Source organism: Manacus vitellinus, unplaced genomic scaffold, assembly GCF_001715985.3.
Source record: "Manacus vitellinus isolate BGI_N305 unplaced genomic scaffold, ASM171598v3 scaffold_15_pilon, whole genome shotgun sequence".
NCBI classification, from domain to species: Eukaryota; Metazoa; Chordata; class Aves; order Passeriformes; family Pipridae; genus Manacus; species Manacus vitellinus.
Genome location: NW_021939122.1, coordinates 7,529,074 through 7,546,094, shown reverse-complemented (window position 1 = coordinate 7,546,094; position 17,021 = coordinate 7,529,074). Strand labels below are relative to the sequence as shown.

The 17,021-nt window shown below is 40.8% G+C and overlaps 2 protein-coding genes across 3 annotated transcripts in view; both read left to right on the top strand.

The window, feature by feature from the left end:
• Nucleotides 1-12,854, top strand: part of SLC16A12 (solute carrier family 16 member 12) — a 32,610-nt gene extending 19,756 nt beyond the window's left edge. For both annotated transcript variants that reach the window (XM_008929868.4, XM_018069144.3), the window contains exons 2-7: nt 3,292-3,500; nt 5,453-5,556; nt 6,577-6,720; nt 9,093-9,684; nt 10,729-10,988; nt 12,126-12,854. In XM_008929868.4, the coding sequence (XP_008928116.1) occupies nt 3,391-3,500; nt 5,453-5,556; nt 6,577-6,720; nt 9,093-9,684; nt 10,729-10,988; nt 12,126-12,388 (1,473 nt within the window). In that variant the 5' untranslated portion in view covers nt 3,292-3,390 and the 3' untranslated portion in view covers nt 12,389-12,854. The remainder of the gene's footprint in view (nt 1-3,291; nt 3,501-5,452; nt 5,557-6,576; nt 6,721-9,092; nt 9,685-10,728; nt 10,989-12,125) is intronic.
• A 2,433-nt stretch (nt 12,855-15,287) lies between these two features.
• Nucleotides 15,288-17,021, top strand: part of LIPA (lipase A, lysosomal acid type) — a 29,734-nt gene continuing 28,000 nt past the window's right edge. Inside the window, exon 1 of the mRNA XM_029958594.1 lies at nt 15,288-15,401. The gene's annotated coding sequence lies outside the window, so the exon portion shown is untranslated. The remainder of the gene's footprint in view (nt 15,402-17,021) is intronic.

The window sequence follows — 17,021 nt, the reverse complement described above, 5'->3', positions numbered from 1 at the left end:
CAAATACACAAGGTGTGTCTTTTGTGTCATGTGCCTGGCATCTAAATTCTGACTGCAGACATTTTCAGCCTCCCTCAGATTTTGTGAATAGTGCTATATTTGCCTACAAACATGCTTTCTCATTTTAGTGCATTGGCCAATCTGTTGTCCCTTTTTCCCTCAATTTGTCTGTGTTTGTGTCAGAAGTTTGTTTCAGATTATAATGGAGAGGAAAGCAGGGTGCAGGTACACACTGTCACTGCTGTATGTTTGCCCTGAAGCAAATTACGTAAGGTAAAAAAATGTGACGTTTTGCTTGAAATGTAAAGTTCAAGGCTTGTGAAGAGGGTGGTGATGTCCTGCTGGTCGTGTGGGCACCTGTAGAGTCTTCTCAGAAAGCTCTATCAGGTGCTTTGGCATTTTTTTGCTGTATCTTAGAAGGTTGTGTCAGAAATGGCAAACTGTCCTGGTCTCCATTCCAGAGCTTTCATTGATCCTTTATGTACATGAGTCCTAGTAATTGAATACCTTGAAGATGAGGTTTGAAATCATGAACTCATTTGGGTTTAATTTGCTTTGTGTGATTTTTCTAATCAGCTGTAGGAATGAACTTGTGAAGACTGCATCCAGCTGGGACCCTTTAAACTCACTTAGGAGCCTTTATCCATGAGATACCACATTTTTTTTCTTACAAAAGCTCTTGTATTCTTGTTTGATCTTTTTGAGCTAGTGTGACCATTGATATGTAATCTAAACTGTAGCTATTTCACATGTCCCATCTGAGATGTGGCCTGTTCTTCATACAAAGAGGGAATGGTTTCCATAATCAGGCAGAGCAGAGTACTATATGTCTCCCCAAAGAGCCACGGAAGTGAGAAGCAAAGCAGGTCATTAGAGTTTTTCTTTTTACCATACCTGAGCTCTCTTCTGGTTCATTAGTGTGGGTTATACTGTAGTAGTACTTCATGCTGAAGTGAAAATCACTATTGTGCTAGACTCCATATAAACACAGAGAACAACACAGACCTTGCAAAGGCTTTATAAGACAATTTAACTTAAAATAAAACAGATGTTTGTGACAATGGAGGGGAAGAGAATACTAAAACAGCATTAGCACATGTTCTGGTGCTTGTAATGGGCATTTCTTTGGACTCTGAATTATTAGAAAGCTGCATAGAAATATTTAATTATAAATAAATATTAGCAAAGCCTATTAAATTAAGAGAGAAAATAGGACAGTAATTTTTATTTCCAAATACCATACAACATTTTTGGCCTAATGTAAAATGTGTGAGACAGGCTGACTAACACAGAGGGAGAAGTAAATGGTACTTGAAGAGTACACAAAGACCTGGAACAGATATTTAATGTTAGCTTGTTGAGATTGTGTAACTGGATGGCAGTATAATACGGTTTTGGCATCTTTTGTGGATACTTTTATTCACTGATATTTTTCAAGCATATTGTTTCAAACATGGTTAGCTGAAGTCACTGCTTAAAAACGTTGACAAACACACATTTTGTTGAGAGATTACAAACAGTTTCACTGTTTACTTCCCGTGGCAGTCTTTGAAAGTTGCACTAGGTTTTTCAGTTTTGAACATTTATGGGCTGAGTTGTGTTAACACATAGGGCTTGATCATACCCTGTATGATCAGCTGCAATTCTTGGGCTTTGAAAGCCAAGCAGGTAGATTAGGAATAAAATTTCTTATCCATTTGCAATCAAAACACTACCTTAGGGTGTTTTTTTTTAAAAAGGAGTCCACTGATTCTCTTGTACAGTGTTGTTACAGGGTATTATTTACAGCCTAGTAGGAATTCAGATAAACTTTCAGCATATTGTGGTTTTTGTTTATTTTGTCATATCTGTATTCTCCTACTTTGCTCATCTTTGAATTTGGCAATCTGTGTATGTTTTCTTAAAATAATTTTGTGATGGTTTTGAGGTGCAGCTTCTGATATCTCAGGAAGGCCACTGATGAATATTTCTCAAAGGTTCAGTTGTGGTGATATTTAGGGTTGGCTCTGAGGTGCCTTGCTGTTTTGGGTCAGGGATCTCTGGGCTTTCTGAAGTCAAGCCTTAGCTATCACCTGTGTAAGCAGCTTCAAGGACCAAGAATGCGCATTATTAGCCATATAGATGCTTTCTTGAATTGCCCTTTTGAGTGGTTCTGCAGACCTCTGACATGCTGTAACAGGACACATTTCCTGTGGTTCTTGTCAGTAAAAATGTTGCATATTTAGTATCTGTCACAGTTAGGTGATGTAGAAGCTATTTGAGCTTTCTCTCCAAGCAAAACTGAAAGGCATCCTAGATATTTTACTTATGTCTTATAAATCTTTGATCCACCCAGGGGCTAAGGGCTTGTTGATGATGGCAAAAATGTGGTCTGAAATCAACCACAGACAGCCAGCACTGCGTGTTCCTGCACTGAGTAAACTGGGGTGTCTCAGGCCCCTCCATCAAGCCCTGCCATACAGTCACTGATGCAGAAGGACTAAGGGCTGTTGGTCCTGTGCTGCTGGTGACACCCAAAGTGTTAGCAAAGCTACCCCAATGCACATGACTCAGTTACTCACTTAGGGTCCTGTGGGTGTCATTTGGTCTCCTGCAGAGTCCTGCAGCATCCACTGTGCATTTAGAGACTACTTTGTGGCCTGGATGCAGACACTACTTTGATTTAAGTGGATAGCAGAAAGGCTAGCTCTAACCTTTGGTGAATTGTCCATGCTCAGAAAATGAAGTTGCTGTGTCCTGCTGATTACAGGCTTCATCTGGGGTTTGGCTTGTGAAACAAGGAGGTCATTTTATCATCAGATATTCTCTGATTTTGCAGTGAATATTCCCTTTTAGTAAAAAAAGGTGAAAACTCTATTCTCTCAAACAAAAATTTTACACTAAATTTCCTACAAGGAAGAATAGATAGTTTGAATGGAGACTGCAATTGAAAATACAGTTCAGGCCAGGGACTGGCATGAGCAGGGGAGCCTGCTGAAGGGTGATGGCTGACTGGCAGTGGTAAAGTGTGTGATTTACATGTAATGTGCTGTGACATGTAGTGGGGAAGAGGGTATCGTGTGCTAGGATGTAACTGCTGGGCAAATTATCATGAAAAGCACGATACCAGACACGGGGCCAAATTCTGATGGCCCTCTTGTTTCCAACAAATTTTCATAAACTGGATTTGAAAGAAAACTCCCACTTTTGTGCATTAGAGCCGAAGCAGTATGTCCTGCTCAGCCGTGCAGGTTACAGCATGTGCAACGTGCCCTGACTCCCTGTCTGCCTGTTTTCTCTCTCTCTTCTCAGATGGCCAGTGACCCATGTGCCGAGCAGCCCCGGCCCACACCTGGCATGCTGGCTGGAGTCAGCCCCTGCCACTGAGGCCAGGAGGAGCGAGGAATCACCATGGCCTCATCCCAGCGAGCCCGGCACATTGGCCCTCCTGATGGAGGCTGGGGATGGATGATTGTTGCTGGCTGCTTCCTTGTCACTATCTGTACCAGGGCCGTGACAAGGTAAAGGCAACTGCTGCTTGTCTTGCTGACCTGTTCATGGCATTATCTTTTTCCTTTTTTTTTTTTTAACCTTAGGAAGAGGTTTTGAGATCTCCCCTGATGTCCCAGAGCTGCCGGGGTTATTCTGGTTAGGTACAAACTCTTGTTACATTTTTAAAGGCTTCCTGAAACCCTTAAAACTGTGGGGGAGATGGCTGAGGGATTATGAGCCCTCTGGTTTTAGTCTTGCCTCCTCTGACAGCTGCTCTAGCTTTCAGCACCCTCTCCTTGATTTCTTACAGAATCAAGGCCTGGAGCAGGTAGCGCTATTTTAGGCTCTGGTAGTTTGATTGGGGAGGGAGGAATCACGTAGGGTCTCTTCGGGTTCACTGTGTCCCTCTGACCCCACAGCCATGCTCATTTTTGCTAGTCCCAGTGAATTAGCTTCCTGAGTCTCTCTGAAAAACACGTAAATACCTCCTTCTCCTACTGCAAGCACTTCAGGTGCTGTTCTGCCCGAGAAGGTCTGAGCCCTAGAGAAGAGGCCCCTCTTTATACCCTTCTGGTATCCAAAATATGCAGAAAATATTTCTCAAAAATAGAAAGAACAGGAATAGATTTCTGCCTTGCATGAACATAAAGCAATCTGGGATGAGATTGCTTCCATAGTGGCTTTGATGCCAACCGGAGACAGAGGAGCCTGGTGTGTGTGAACATGGACATTCAAGCTATATTAGGCAGATAGATAAGCACCCTGGTAAGCGAGGAACACTGAATCAGTGTCTTGTTGGACAGTCAGTATAACGTAAATATAGTGTTTGCTACCTAAAGTTCATATTTCTTTTAGAATAAAGCTGCCAGATTTAGGGATCTAAAGCCTAGGGTTTTGGACTCAACATCATAAAAGAGGCATAGAAACACTGATTAGTGTTAGTTAATGTATGCAAATGTACCAATTCCATAATAGCAGTAGAGAATAATTCCTTGTGGATTTAATTATTTTTTAATGTGTGGAATGTGTTACATCCAAGAAATGATCTAATGGCTGACACACAGTAGACTATATAGAAGAATGAAGTATCTGCAAGAAAAAAAGCTGAAGAAAGTGGTCATTCATTGATTTACTGGAGGGAAAAAGAGAGAGTGAAAAGGCATCTCTTGTTGATCCAGGAATGAGGATGAAACTACGCAGCCTTTGAATCTGCTCCCCTGCAGAGACAGGTAGAACAGTAACACTTGCTAAGCAGAGCAAAGTAACATCTCCTAGAAGCATTTTATTAAAATGCTGGAAGGTCCATGGGCTCCTGTGGTGTTTTGATTCTCTGTTTGTCAGGATTTGCTTTGCACTTGTCCATCCATGAACATGTAGGCAGTGTTCGTTCTGTAGGTACTATATTAGCCAGTTTGTGCAGGTGTGGAGTAGAGAGCAACCAGGTCAGTGGGGAATTGGAAAACTGGGGCTTTATGTTCCAGGGAAGCAACATCACAATGTGGGCTATAAATTGCTGATGACAATTACAACTTCATTTAAGTTTAAAATATTGTGAGGTATAAAAACTCTAGAGGCAGGCACCCCAGCAAGAAACATGTGGTATTATAACATTCATAATCTCTCTGGAGATTATGTCTGAATTAGGCGCTACATCAGCCTAATTGTCTAATCCCACTGTTGAGATAATAGTTGGACACCAGTTTTTGATTCAGTTGTTGCCAATGCAAAACAAGGATTGTTCTCATATTCCATGTCCTGTCCCTCATGCATTAAAGGTAGATCTTCTCTGCCAATATCCCTTAGAAACTGTTTAAACATTTCTCTATCTCGTTGGCATATTGGCAAACCACAGATTTGATTTTTCTGGGAGCTGGAGAGGACCTTCAAGTGGGTACTTTTTATACCTGAAGAGTGAGACCTGTGTTTTCTGTGAGCAAATGTTCCATGTTCAACAAATTTGTGTTCATATTTTTTGTCCTAGGTGCATCTCCATATTTTTTGTGGAGTTCCAGGCATACTTTGGGCAGGATTATGCCAGAACTGCTTGGATCCACTCCATTGTTGACTGTGCTACAATGCTCTGTGGTGTGTATTACCCTTTTAAGCCTAATGTGTCTGCTTTTTCATCAGTTCCATCTGGTTTTAGCATGTTCACAAGTTGGTGGAGTCAGCTGGGAGCGATACTGTGGGCTCTCTGGGGTATGGTATATCCAAGCTGCTTCCATCAGCATAGATGTGCAGGAAGGGAGTGTCTTCATACTGAAGAGAAGCAGCAGAACTTTTTCTTATGCAATGATCTAAGTTTTCAGAAATGTACTTTCGTCGAGGTCTTGTGGGTCATGTCGTGTTTGAGAGCTACTAACTGAGCACGTGTTTCTTTTGCCTTTTGGTTGGAGTCATATTTGAGACTTAGCACAGGATGTACATCTTGCCTCCAGATCAAGTCACAGTCGTCTTCCTTTTACCATACATGTATATTTACAACTACTCTTCTCCCCTAAAAGAAGATTTGGTGTCAGTAAAAATGCAGCAAATTGTACCAAATTTCTCATGGGTTTGCTTTCAAGCTATACAGCCAGGTGAAAATCCATGTCCTGTGGAAGAGGGTTAATCCATGAGAATTGCTAGGAAGGCAGGGCGACCCAGCTGCAATGAGACATAGCAACTGACTTGTGTCAGCCAGGTTGTATCTGGGAAACACTTGAAGTTACTGAGAGCTGAAGTGCAAATTCCAGGTGGGAGAAGGTTGGAGTGTTGTAAGTGTGGAGTAATGAATACTGTGGGCTGTCACTGTGGCCTCTCTTGACCCCAGCACTCCAGATTGTGTCCTGTAATGATTTTGATCTATGAAAATGGCTTCTGAGAAAGCTACTGTAAATTTCAGTTTTATTGTGACTTTCAGAAAAATTGTTTTTAGAAGGTTTTTTTCAGTTGTTTTTGGTGCTCATACTATTGCAATAGGGGGAATGTTGGAGGATCACTCTGTGTAGCTGCTATCACCATTTTCTCCTGCTTGCCTCCTGAGTGTTTTTCCTTTATGACTGTTGCAATGAACTGTGTATGAGGACCTGCCATTAACTACCAGCTTTGTTTGTTTCTTTGAAGCCCCGCTTGGGAGTTTAATCAGTAATCATGTATCCTGCCAAGTTGGTATCATGCTAGGAGGGCTGCTTGCATCTTCTGGACTAATTTTGAGCTCATTCGCCACCAGTCTGGAACATCTCTACTTATCATTAGGAGTCCTTACAGGTAGGATGCATTCAGCCCCTTTGTTGCTGCCAGGAACACAACACATGATGGGTGATCTCTTCATGTCATATTGACACCCCACTGGTCTAATAGAGATACTCAGACCTGTTCCCTTCATTGAAAAAGAGAGGCTTTGGCTGCCGCTGTGAGAGCTTCAGCACACGCTGAGTCTCATGTAACCCAAATGCAGCACCCTGCAAAAGCAACTCTCTGTTAGAGAGAGGACTATGGATAAAGTTCTGAAATAATGGGAGGTCAAGAAGGACTTCTGTTGCAGGTGATATATATAAAAGGTTTCCTTTTTTTGCCTGTGATTTGAGAGGAGTTTGTTAAACTAGGAATTCTAGACTGCCCCAAAATATTTACATATTTAGGAAAAAAGGTTTAAATCAAAACATAGGAGTAAGTAAGAGGCAGAGGAGCACTGGGTGAATACCTGGCTCAGCTGTGAACCTGATTTTTGTCTACATTATATTCCATTTGAAAAACAAAAAAATTGCTGATTGGTAGAATTGTTGTAGCAGCTCTTCCATTTGTGTTCAGGTATGGTGATAATAAATCTTTGCTCTTTCCTGTCTGCCCGTGTTTGTTGTGCACAGAGGAACTTGAGAGGGGCCCGTGGTCACACTGACATTCCTTCCTCATTAATACTGACCTGGTAGCCACGGTGATATAAGACCTTGTACTTGGTCCCCTGCTGTTTAGTAATGAGTTGGTGGAATTACTGAGGTTCACATGCTGCCAACAGCTTATTTGTTTTAAAAAAAAAAATCCTTATTGTAGCGCATGTCACTCCTGTATTACAATGTTAATCTTTGACAAATGCGTTCATAACAAATAAAAAGGCTTCTTGTAACTTGAGGGACTGTGCCACATACCATGCTGCCTCTGAGGCTTCCTTACTGGGATCTGCTGTGAATACTGAGGTGGAAAAGCAGTTGCACTTTGTACATGAAGTTGTAGAGAGCCAATTCGAAAAGCAGTGAAATTCTAGTATATGGGGACTGATTGACAGAGACATGAACTGTTGGTAAAGGCTAGAGGTGATGCCCCCAACCCAGAGAGGAGGTGGGACCATAACGGGCGAATGTCTAAATCTGTAAAAGTTGCAGCAGTTGAAAACTGTGAAGAGTGAAGCAGAGGTGAGACAGGGGAGTGTCAATAATTAACAGTTCCTTCTAAGAGGTATGAAAATGTTTTCAGCCCTAAACTTGGCATTTGCACTTTTCACGACATTGATTGGCTTTTTTTGGGATGTTTCCCCCTGCCAACTCAGTAAAAAAATTAATGGCACGTATGCCAAATAGAGTATAATTTTAACCACTCTCAAGTGATGATGTCTAGCTCAGGGCTGCTCCTCTGGCTCTGGTGCCTATACAGGTCCAGCTGCAGCTCTGTGCCCTGCTTCTTGCCTCCCCTCCTGAGGGGTGTCAGACCAGGCACCCGCCGCCTGGAGTCCCTCTAATCCACTTATTCCATCCTGGCAGGTTTAGTGCCTGTCCTACACAGTGTGGCCTTTGAGGAGGACGTGGCAAGCTGGTTACAGCACAGGGTGATTATCTCCGCTTTTGGCAGTCGGGTCTGTTTTACCCTCAATGTAGGACATGCTCCAAAACCCAAGTCAGGAACTCATTTCCATGACTGATTGGGAAAATTCAGTTTTAGTGTTAGAGCAACCACATGATGATTAAAATCTGCTCTCTGGTTCTGCAACAGAGACCACAATCTTTTTCTCAGCCCAAGAGATGAATCTTATTTGTTTACTCAACTGGATCTGGCTTTGTTTTCTGAGGCTTTTCTCCCCTCTTTACTTGTAGGCAGGGATTTAAAATGGTCAAGGCTCCAAGCAGCTGTTCCATGGAGTTTGTTTAGCTGACCAAGAAGAGTTTTTTGTAGAATATTAGTAACAGAGACAGACTCTTTGTACTATGTTTCAGAGACCTGAAAATTAATGTTCAGGGTTGCAACAGACCAAAACACAAAGTGGTGCCTCATCAGGACAGTGTGTCCAATGCCAGCATTGGTGCAGACCCTGGGGCGAGACCTCATCTTACATGCAAGAGAGGCTGACACAAAATTTCTCTGATGTTTAGTGATCATCCTTGTTATTAAGTGAACCCTGTCAGTTATTTCTGAACCTTATTATCGTAGATTAGTGCTCATCAGTTAGGTTTGTCAAGACAGTGACTCTGCCACTGGAAGAAAGAAGTCATCCTAGTTTCTTGTTGCACTCTTGACTGGGCTGCATGATACAGAATCAGAAAAACTTTCTATTCGTTTGTGCTAATGAAAATACGTTAGGTGGTTTAATTTAATATGTTCCATATGTCATGCTTAGTATTAAGCCATCTGTACTGTGCTTTCTCTTCTAGGACTTGGGTTTGCACTTTGTTATTCTCCGGCCATTGCGATGGTGGGCAAATACTTCAACAAAAGGAAAGCACTGGCGTATGGAATAGCCATGTCAGGAAGTGGAATTGGTACCTTCATCCTGGCCCCCGTAGTCCAGCTCTTAATTGAGCAGTTTTCCTGGCGAGGAGCTTTACTCATCCTGGGAGGTTTTGTTTTAAACCTCTGTGTCTGTGGCGCCTTGATGCGGCCCATTTCTCTTAAGGAGGATCGTAAAACTGTTCCTGAGTTTCTTGAACAGGATCGTGTCCCTGAAACAGAGAAACAAGACTTAAAGCAAATGTCCGTCTGTTCACCTTTAATCAAAGTGTGGTCTCGTGACTGTTTATGCTACTGTTCACAGAAGGAATATGACTTTTTACTGATGCCAGGCTTCATGGTGCTGGCAGTGTCAGTTTTATTTATGGCATATGGATGTAGCCCTCTTTTTGTCTACCTAGTGCCTTATGCTTTGAGTGTTGGAGTGAGTCATCACCAGGCTGCCTTCCTCATGTCCATACTTGGTGTCATAGACATCATTGGTAATATCACCTTTGGATGGCTAACAGACAGAAGGTAAGGGTTTATAACTAAGCAAATGTAAGCTTTAGCTGGTGGAAGGCTGGGTGCAAGTGAGGTAGCATGTGCAACTTAAAAAAACCAACATACAGTCTTAACTTTCAAAAATGCTTACTATTTAATGTTTTCATCTCTTCTGAGTTTGTTCAATTCTACTGGTTTAAGATCTTTTTTTCCTGAAGAAATTATGTTTGTGCATTTGGCAGTGGAAATACAACCCTCTGCCTCAGATATGTTGAGAGTGATTTTTTGTATCTATTTTCTAGAGGATTTCACCCTGCTTCCTCTGACTTTCCATCTCTTTTGTGCTGCTGGGAGGCACAGAAGTTATGGAAGAGGGTCAAGAGTCTGGCTCAACACTGTCAGGCACATACTCAGAAGGACTGACTGAAAATTGTTGTACATTTTCCAGTATGTAAGAACTCGCCATGCTTTGTGAACTCAGCTCACTTCAAACATCAGTGTACAGCAACTGTAAATCAGTAGATTCTGGCTAAATTAACAGGGATTTTGATTCTAAAGGATGCATTCTTTGTGCTTATTCAGTTTGTGGGAAAAATCTATTATCAGCTTTGTGGAACAAGGAGGAAGGGAATTGCCATCTTGCTTAGCTCACACTAATTCATGTTTAAGGGCTGATTGGAAGAGTGACAGCTAAGAGAGGTATACTGCAGTATTTTATGTATAATACTGGAACATCTTGCTGAGCTGGGATGCAAAGCCCAATGAAATACTGCTTCAAACATTGAGACTTCAGAGGACTGCAAAATCCTGGCAGCAGGGTGGCTTCCCTCAGTAGGAGCATTCTGAAGAACACTGCAGACAGCATGGACTGCTGCTCGCCAGATGTTTCTGCAGCTGTAGGTGGGCAGCTTTCCCTATCCAGGCTCATCAGCACTGAGTTTTTAATCTTGAAGACTGTGTAATAAAATGGACTTAAATTTGAGCTATATAAGAGAGGCTGAAGCACTGCATGCCAGGGCATAGAAACTGAGATGCTTTGTTCAGTGATATTTTTCTTTTCTGTTTTGAAATTTGCAGGTGTCTGAAGAAGCATCGGTACTTTTGCTACCTCTTTGCTGTGGGAATGGATGGCCTTTGTTGTCTTTTCCTGCCAGTTCTCCAAAACTTCCCCTTGCTTGTGCCTTTCTCATTTACCTTTGGCTACTTTGATGGAGCCTATGTAACGCTGATCCCTGTCATGACAGCAGATGTAGTGGGAACTTCCTCCTTATCATCAGCACTGGGCGTTGTGTATTTCCTGCATGCCATACCGTACCTAGTGAGCCCGCCTGTGGCAGGTAAGTTCCCAAATGACTTTCCTATGATCTTATCAGTGCTTCAGATTTGCCTATTAGTGTGATGTAACAGCAGAGGAAGGACAGCAAATGCACACTAAATGTGGAGATAACATCTGAGTAGAGAACTAACACACACCTAGATCTTTGTAAGTCTTTAGATCTCCCATCCCTGTCTTGATGGGATAATTTCTACATATAGAGTGAGATGAAATTTAAAAATAAAACTAATATGGAATGAGCTTCTAAGAGCTCTTAACGTCACCACTTCACATAGTTTAGAAATTGTGCAAGTAAAAGGAGCAAAATATTACATTGTAAAATTACCAGATTTTGAAAATGTAACCTAAAGGGAGTTCAATTCCAAGATTTTTATTTTTTTTTTGGTGTGGAGGACTTATCTTTTAACCTCCAAACTGCTTTGAACAAGTGGGTGAGTCAGCTCCACTCCTGTTTGGTTGCCAGCTCATCACTGTAATATCTAATCATCATTTTCCCCATAGATTCCATTACAATGAAGTAAAGATGAGAGCTGTACTCCTATTAGTCTTTAGGAAGAACTTGACACAGTTTTAATATTGTGGAAGGTCAGAGATCTTTTTCAAACAGCCAAGTATATATATATATATATATATGTCTTGCGTATTTTGTCTGCTGTTCACATCAATTCCCAATTAATCATTGCTTCTGAAGCTTTTTATTTTCCGTAGTAAAAATTATTGCAAAATAGCATGAGCCCAAGGCATAGCTCACTAATTGTTTCTTTATGAGGATCTGATGCACACACTATTTAATCCCAGGACTCTGTAAGCCTGTCTAAAGACTGCCAGTTAAATCCATGCAGTTTATTTAGTTTTGTGGTGATGACTGTTGTGCCTTTTCTCATGGATTGGAGATTTGAGGCTCCAAACAAGAGCCCAAAAAATCTTATCTGCCTGCTGAGGACAAATCCCTCCCTGCCCTAGGAGGAAGAAATACAGTGATAGTGATGTAAACCTGTATTGTTTGATTGTATTTATATGTGGTAATTTGTAAGTTTACAAGTTGATAAGTTTATAAAACTCTCATTGATAACAGGATTTGGAAATTATCACAATACTAATGGATCTTTAAAAACCCATTATTTATTTTTTCCTACAGGTTGGCTGGTGGACACAACTGGCAGCTATACTGCATCATTCCTCCTGTGTGGATTTTCTATGATATTTAGTTCAACACTACTGTGCTTTGCAAGACTAGCAAAGAAAATCAAAAGAACACATTTGCGGTCGCTCACTAGTGATACAGGCATGAAACAGCACATGTGGACAAACGGAGCAATAGCTTATTCTGTCACAGCAGAATTAGACCAAAAGGATGTTGAATTTTTGTCTGTGGACACAAACAGCTGCAGCAAGAGGTGACAAGTGCCATCAAGATTCAGTACAACACAGCCGTGACTGAGACAGAGGTGGCTCCGTAGTGTTACACTGCTGAAGATACTACTCCTGTGAACCAAGGCATCTTTCAATTAGATTTTTCTGTCATGCTTTAGTTGACTGAAATCTACATACAACAACAGTAATACCAAGTTAATGCAGTAATAAAAGAAAGCTAGAATGAAAATAGAGTTTGTAGATACAAATGTTCACAGATTTATTGGAAATGTAATGTCCACTCCACAGGTAATCAACAATTGGCTGTACTCAACAGAAAACGATAAAGTAATCAGTCACCAAAACTGAATAATAACATTTACATTATTTAAAAAATATTATTAATGACCCATGCTTTTTGATGGTGTGGTGTAGTATGTTTCAATGGACTAATAACATACGCCACCTCCACATGTGATTTATGCTGAAAGTATCTCTGGAGCAGCTTTAATTTTTACAATGTGCCTGAACTTTGTACATACATTCCAATTTAATTTCAAATATAATTTTAGACCTACTTTCCCAAGCCCTCTACATCAAAAAAAAAATAATATTTTTTTTCCTCCTGGATGTCTTTAAAGCTTGAATTTCTAAAAATTGAAATCCCAGATATGATTTTCCAGCTTATCCTTGTCTTGAAGGGTGGAAGAGGTACTGTGGCAGCTCTGCTATATGAAAAGGAGTAAATTTGTGCCAGAGGACTAGGCATGCTGATAGACAAACCTGCTTTAGCTGCATTAGTTGGAAGAATCCTAAAGGCAGCCCAGGAGACCAGAGGAGAGGCTCATGTGTTTTCAAATACAGAGGCTCTTGCTCTTGTAAAATCAGCAGCTGTTGGAGAACTTTGGAGTCCATGCAACCAGATGACTGAGAGACTGCTCCCTGTCTAGGCTATGATTAAAGAGGATTGTGCTGTGTATTGCAGTGGCAAGTCTTTCTCCTTTTGGCCCCAGGAGCTGTATCTTCAGGTGGTGCAATTTAGTAGTTTGTGCCATCTGAAGAGATGTCAGGTCACTTGTCCTTGATGGCCAGAACACAACAGCTGCAACTTGGTGGTGGTTTCCTGCTACTTGTGTAAGGAATTCACTACAGCTGGCTGCTTCACAGGAGCTAGGGACTGAATGTAGATCATGGGTTAAATTACTGATCTAATAAATAATGGGATGTTTCTACATTTTCAGAATGAAAATGTTGTCAACAACGGAGGAACTTCACGTTCTGCAATACAAATAATTTCAGTATTTTGATGCTGTATAAAGCTGTGTTCTGTTCATTAACAAATTGATCAGAGTCCAAATAATTTTCATTAACACAGACCTAGCAGTTTTGTTAATCATCTGCAGTGTATTCAGTGGCTGCTCATGGTGTCCTTTTCCACCCCATGCCTCGGAAGGGAAAGCAACACAGATTGATGTTCACGAAGCTGATTTAGATCAAGAGTACAGCCATAGGGGTATAATGTATTTTTTAATATATATATATGAATAGCATGTGTATCAAGTAGTTTTATTATTCAAGCATATTTCAAATATAAAATATTAAAATTGTTTGACTTCAGTTGTCTGTGATTAAATAAAGCATTTCTCGCTGCCCTGCTTCAGAAGTGCAGTCAGAGCCAGTAGGATGATATATGTGCACAGACCACGGAATAAGAGATGGGAGTGCAAAAACTGCTTAAAGGTAATGACATAACCTTTCTTCAGCTCTGCATGAAAATTGAGTCCTGGTCCCTGATATTGTTTTTAACATATATTCATTAAAAAAAGACAAAAATCCTCCATGAATGTTTCTTAGTGAGTTAGGAAAAATATGCAAATCTGGAAAAAAATGAAGTGGTTTTATTAATTAATACTGATGAAGATAATGTTTTACATCTTAATGCAATATTTTAGTAGTAAAGAAGTGGGGCGTAGTATGGTCTACAAAGAATATAAGTAATTTTAAACAAGTTGTAACCATTGTTATTTACTTTATAAAAATTTAATTACTTTGTTTACCACATCATAACATGTCACTAGTTGTTCATGTCAGAGCTGCATATTGTAAAAGCCTGTTGGAATAATGTGACATGCATTTTTATCATGTAAACTATACTGTGTAATACATTAGTAGCATTTTTAATTTCTTTTATTTCAAGATATTTTTTTCATAGACTTTTCCCTATATGTGTTTAAAGTAGTACTTCTTGTTTTAAATATCTTATTTAGCAACAAACATTCAACTGGTTTTATACACAGACCTTTTTTAGAAAATGGTAGAATTCTTTCAAGGTTTTCTAACACTGCTTCTGCTCTGACTTAAGTCAGTGGGGAAAAGCTTATATACCGAAATGATGCTTTCTGTGCATAAAAGACACTGTGAAATACCAGCCCTGTCATGAATGTCCCCACTAAGAAACAGAACGAAGCATTAACAACGTGCAAGCAGAAGAAATGGGAATACAATTCAGGCTGGTGAAACCTTACACCAGACTTCTACCTCCTAATCCACACAACCCAAGCTGAACAGTTCATCTTTATCCTGCCATGTGATATATTTCAGGCAACCCATTGTGGAAGTCTCTGGCTTACAATATTTTTAAAGAATGATTCATTGTATCTGTAATATTTTTTCAGACAGGATAATAATAATATTTTTTCAGACAGGCTGTCCTTCAAGGAAGAGATTTCCTGGCATGGCACAGTGCAGCAGTAAAGTGAGATAGCTGGGCTAGCTGTGAGCAATTTGCCAGGCTTACACTGCATGTTCAATGACCTTAGTGGTCTTTTCCAACCTTAGTGATCATGTAATTCTATGTTCCTGCCAGCCCTGATGGATACAGGTATCGATGGATATGAGCTTGGATGGAGCACTGCACTGCTGAGCCTGTCTGGCTTCCCAGGATAGCGTGGTTTGACTTGACTGGGGTAAGATCTGTCTGAGACAGGAACAGAATGATTCTACCTCAGATGAATCCTGCCTGGAATAATGCTCTGTTCTGTGCAGTAGATGGAAATTCAGTGTAAGTACTGCTTACAGCTGCTGAAGTTATGCCATCTGTTTCCATTCCATGAAGTTTGAATTGGGGTAGTAATAATTCTTTTGAAATTACTTATGTTCTAGAATTTGTGAAATTATTTATGAAATTATTTATGTTCTAGTGATAATCTGAAAGATTTAATAAATTGTACATTGAAAAATTGCGTGAAGACAACATTGGAAAAGTACCTTCCACTGAAGAACTGCTCTTTTTTTCAGAAGAAACATCCTTAAAGCATTCCTCTCAGCTTGGATAATAATTTATCTTCTGAAAAACAAAGGCTGTTTGTGCTACTATATGGGGAATATATTTTATATTGCCACAATAATTCCTTGTTTGCTTTCTAAAGTGTTACAAATTTATGTGAGAAGAAAGAGCTTGTTTAAGTTAAGTTGTTACAGTCCTTCATGGTCAGCATAGCAAAGTCCTAGCTGGGATTGCCTCAATAAACAATGCCTTCTTCTAAGCGACTATTCTGGTATATTTCAGTAGAATTTTTATATAATTTAGAAGGTGCTTTTGATTCGTAAATTAACACTTCCTGAAGGGTTATCCTTAGTCATTTTTTCCCTGCACCACTAGCATAGTCTCCGGCGATATAATTCATACTTGGGTGCGAATTGAGAGGGGTTCGGCTTCTATGTGGTTTTGGTTTTGCCCAATGGACTTGGATGCTCCAAACTGTCTTACATTTTGTCCGCCTCCCAAAGCTCAAGCTCAGCCTCTTCCCCGTGTTGCTATGCCAGGCGGCGCAGCAGCACCACCGTGTGGGAGATAACATTTCTCATTTACAAGACACGCAGAAGGCTGTTCGTACGGAACATCCCCAGGTATTACGGCGATCCAGCTCAGTCCTTCAGAGTCTGAAGGAGGTGAGGCACAACAAATACACTTCGAGCATCACTATGTCCCTCAGTCAGTTTATTTGCTGTGCATAAAATTGAACCACTCTGACTCTTCATAAAAATTCAGCTCACATTTTTTTCAAAATAATTTCTAGTTTATCCTGTTTTTCTTTACAAGTTTTTTTCCCCCAGGAGAGGTCCTGGTGGCAGCATGTGGAGGGGAGAATAGATGTGCCACCACCTCTTTCTCAAATCGTTCTCTGCTGTCCTCCACCCTCTGTGCGCTCAGTAGAGTTTGGATAGCAATGATGCTGAGCTTAGAAACGCTCAAGATTGAGAAAGGCAGTGAGATCACCTAACATACCCTTTTGCCCACATAGCTGAGCACATCACCATAGGTAGTCACTAGTTCCTGACTTCAACCCCGCTGTTCTTCCTACCAGCTTCCAGGAGTGCTCTGTCAGTCCTGCTCCCAGTCCTTCCTCTTCTCTCTCCTCACTGTTCCTTTCCGAGGTAGGGCTGCCTTTGCAAGAGAGAAGCTGGCAGGTGGCTGGGAAACAAGGACGGATTTTTCCCCAGCCCTTTCTTATGCAGAAGGTGTGGTTGTATTATGTACACTGTTAAGATCCTGGTCACTTTTGATCATATTATGAGAGAGTCTCTGAGGGAGAGCTGAGAAGGAAGAGATTTATTCATGTTTTCTGATCTGGCACTGTGCTTTGCACTCTTTCAGGCTTTCATTCTGTCCATACAGGGG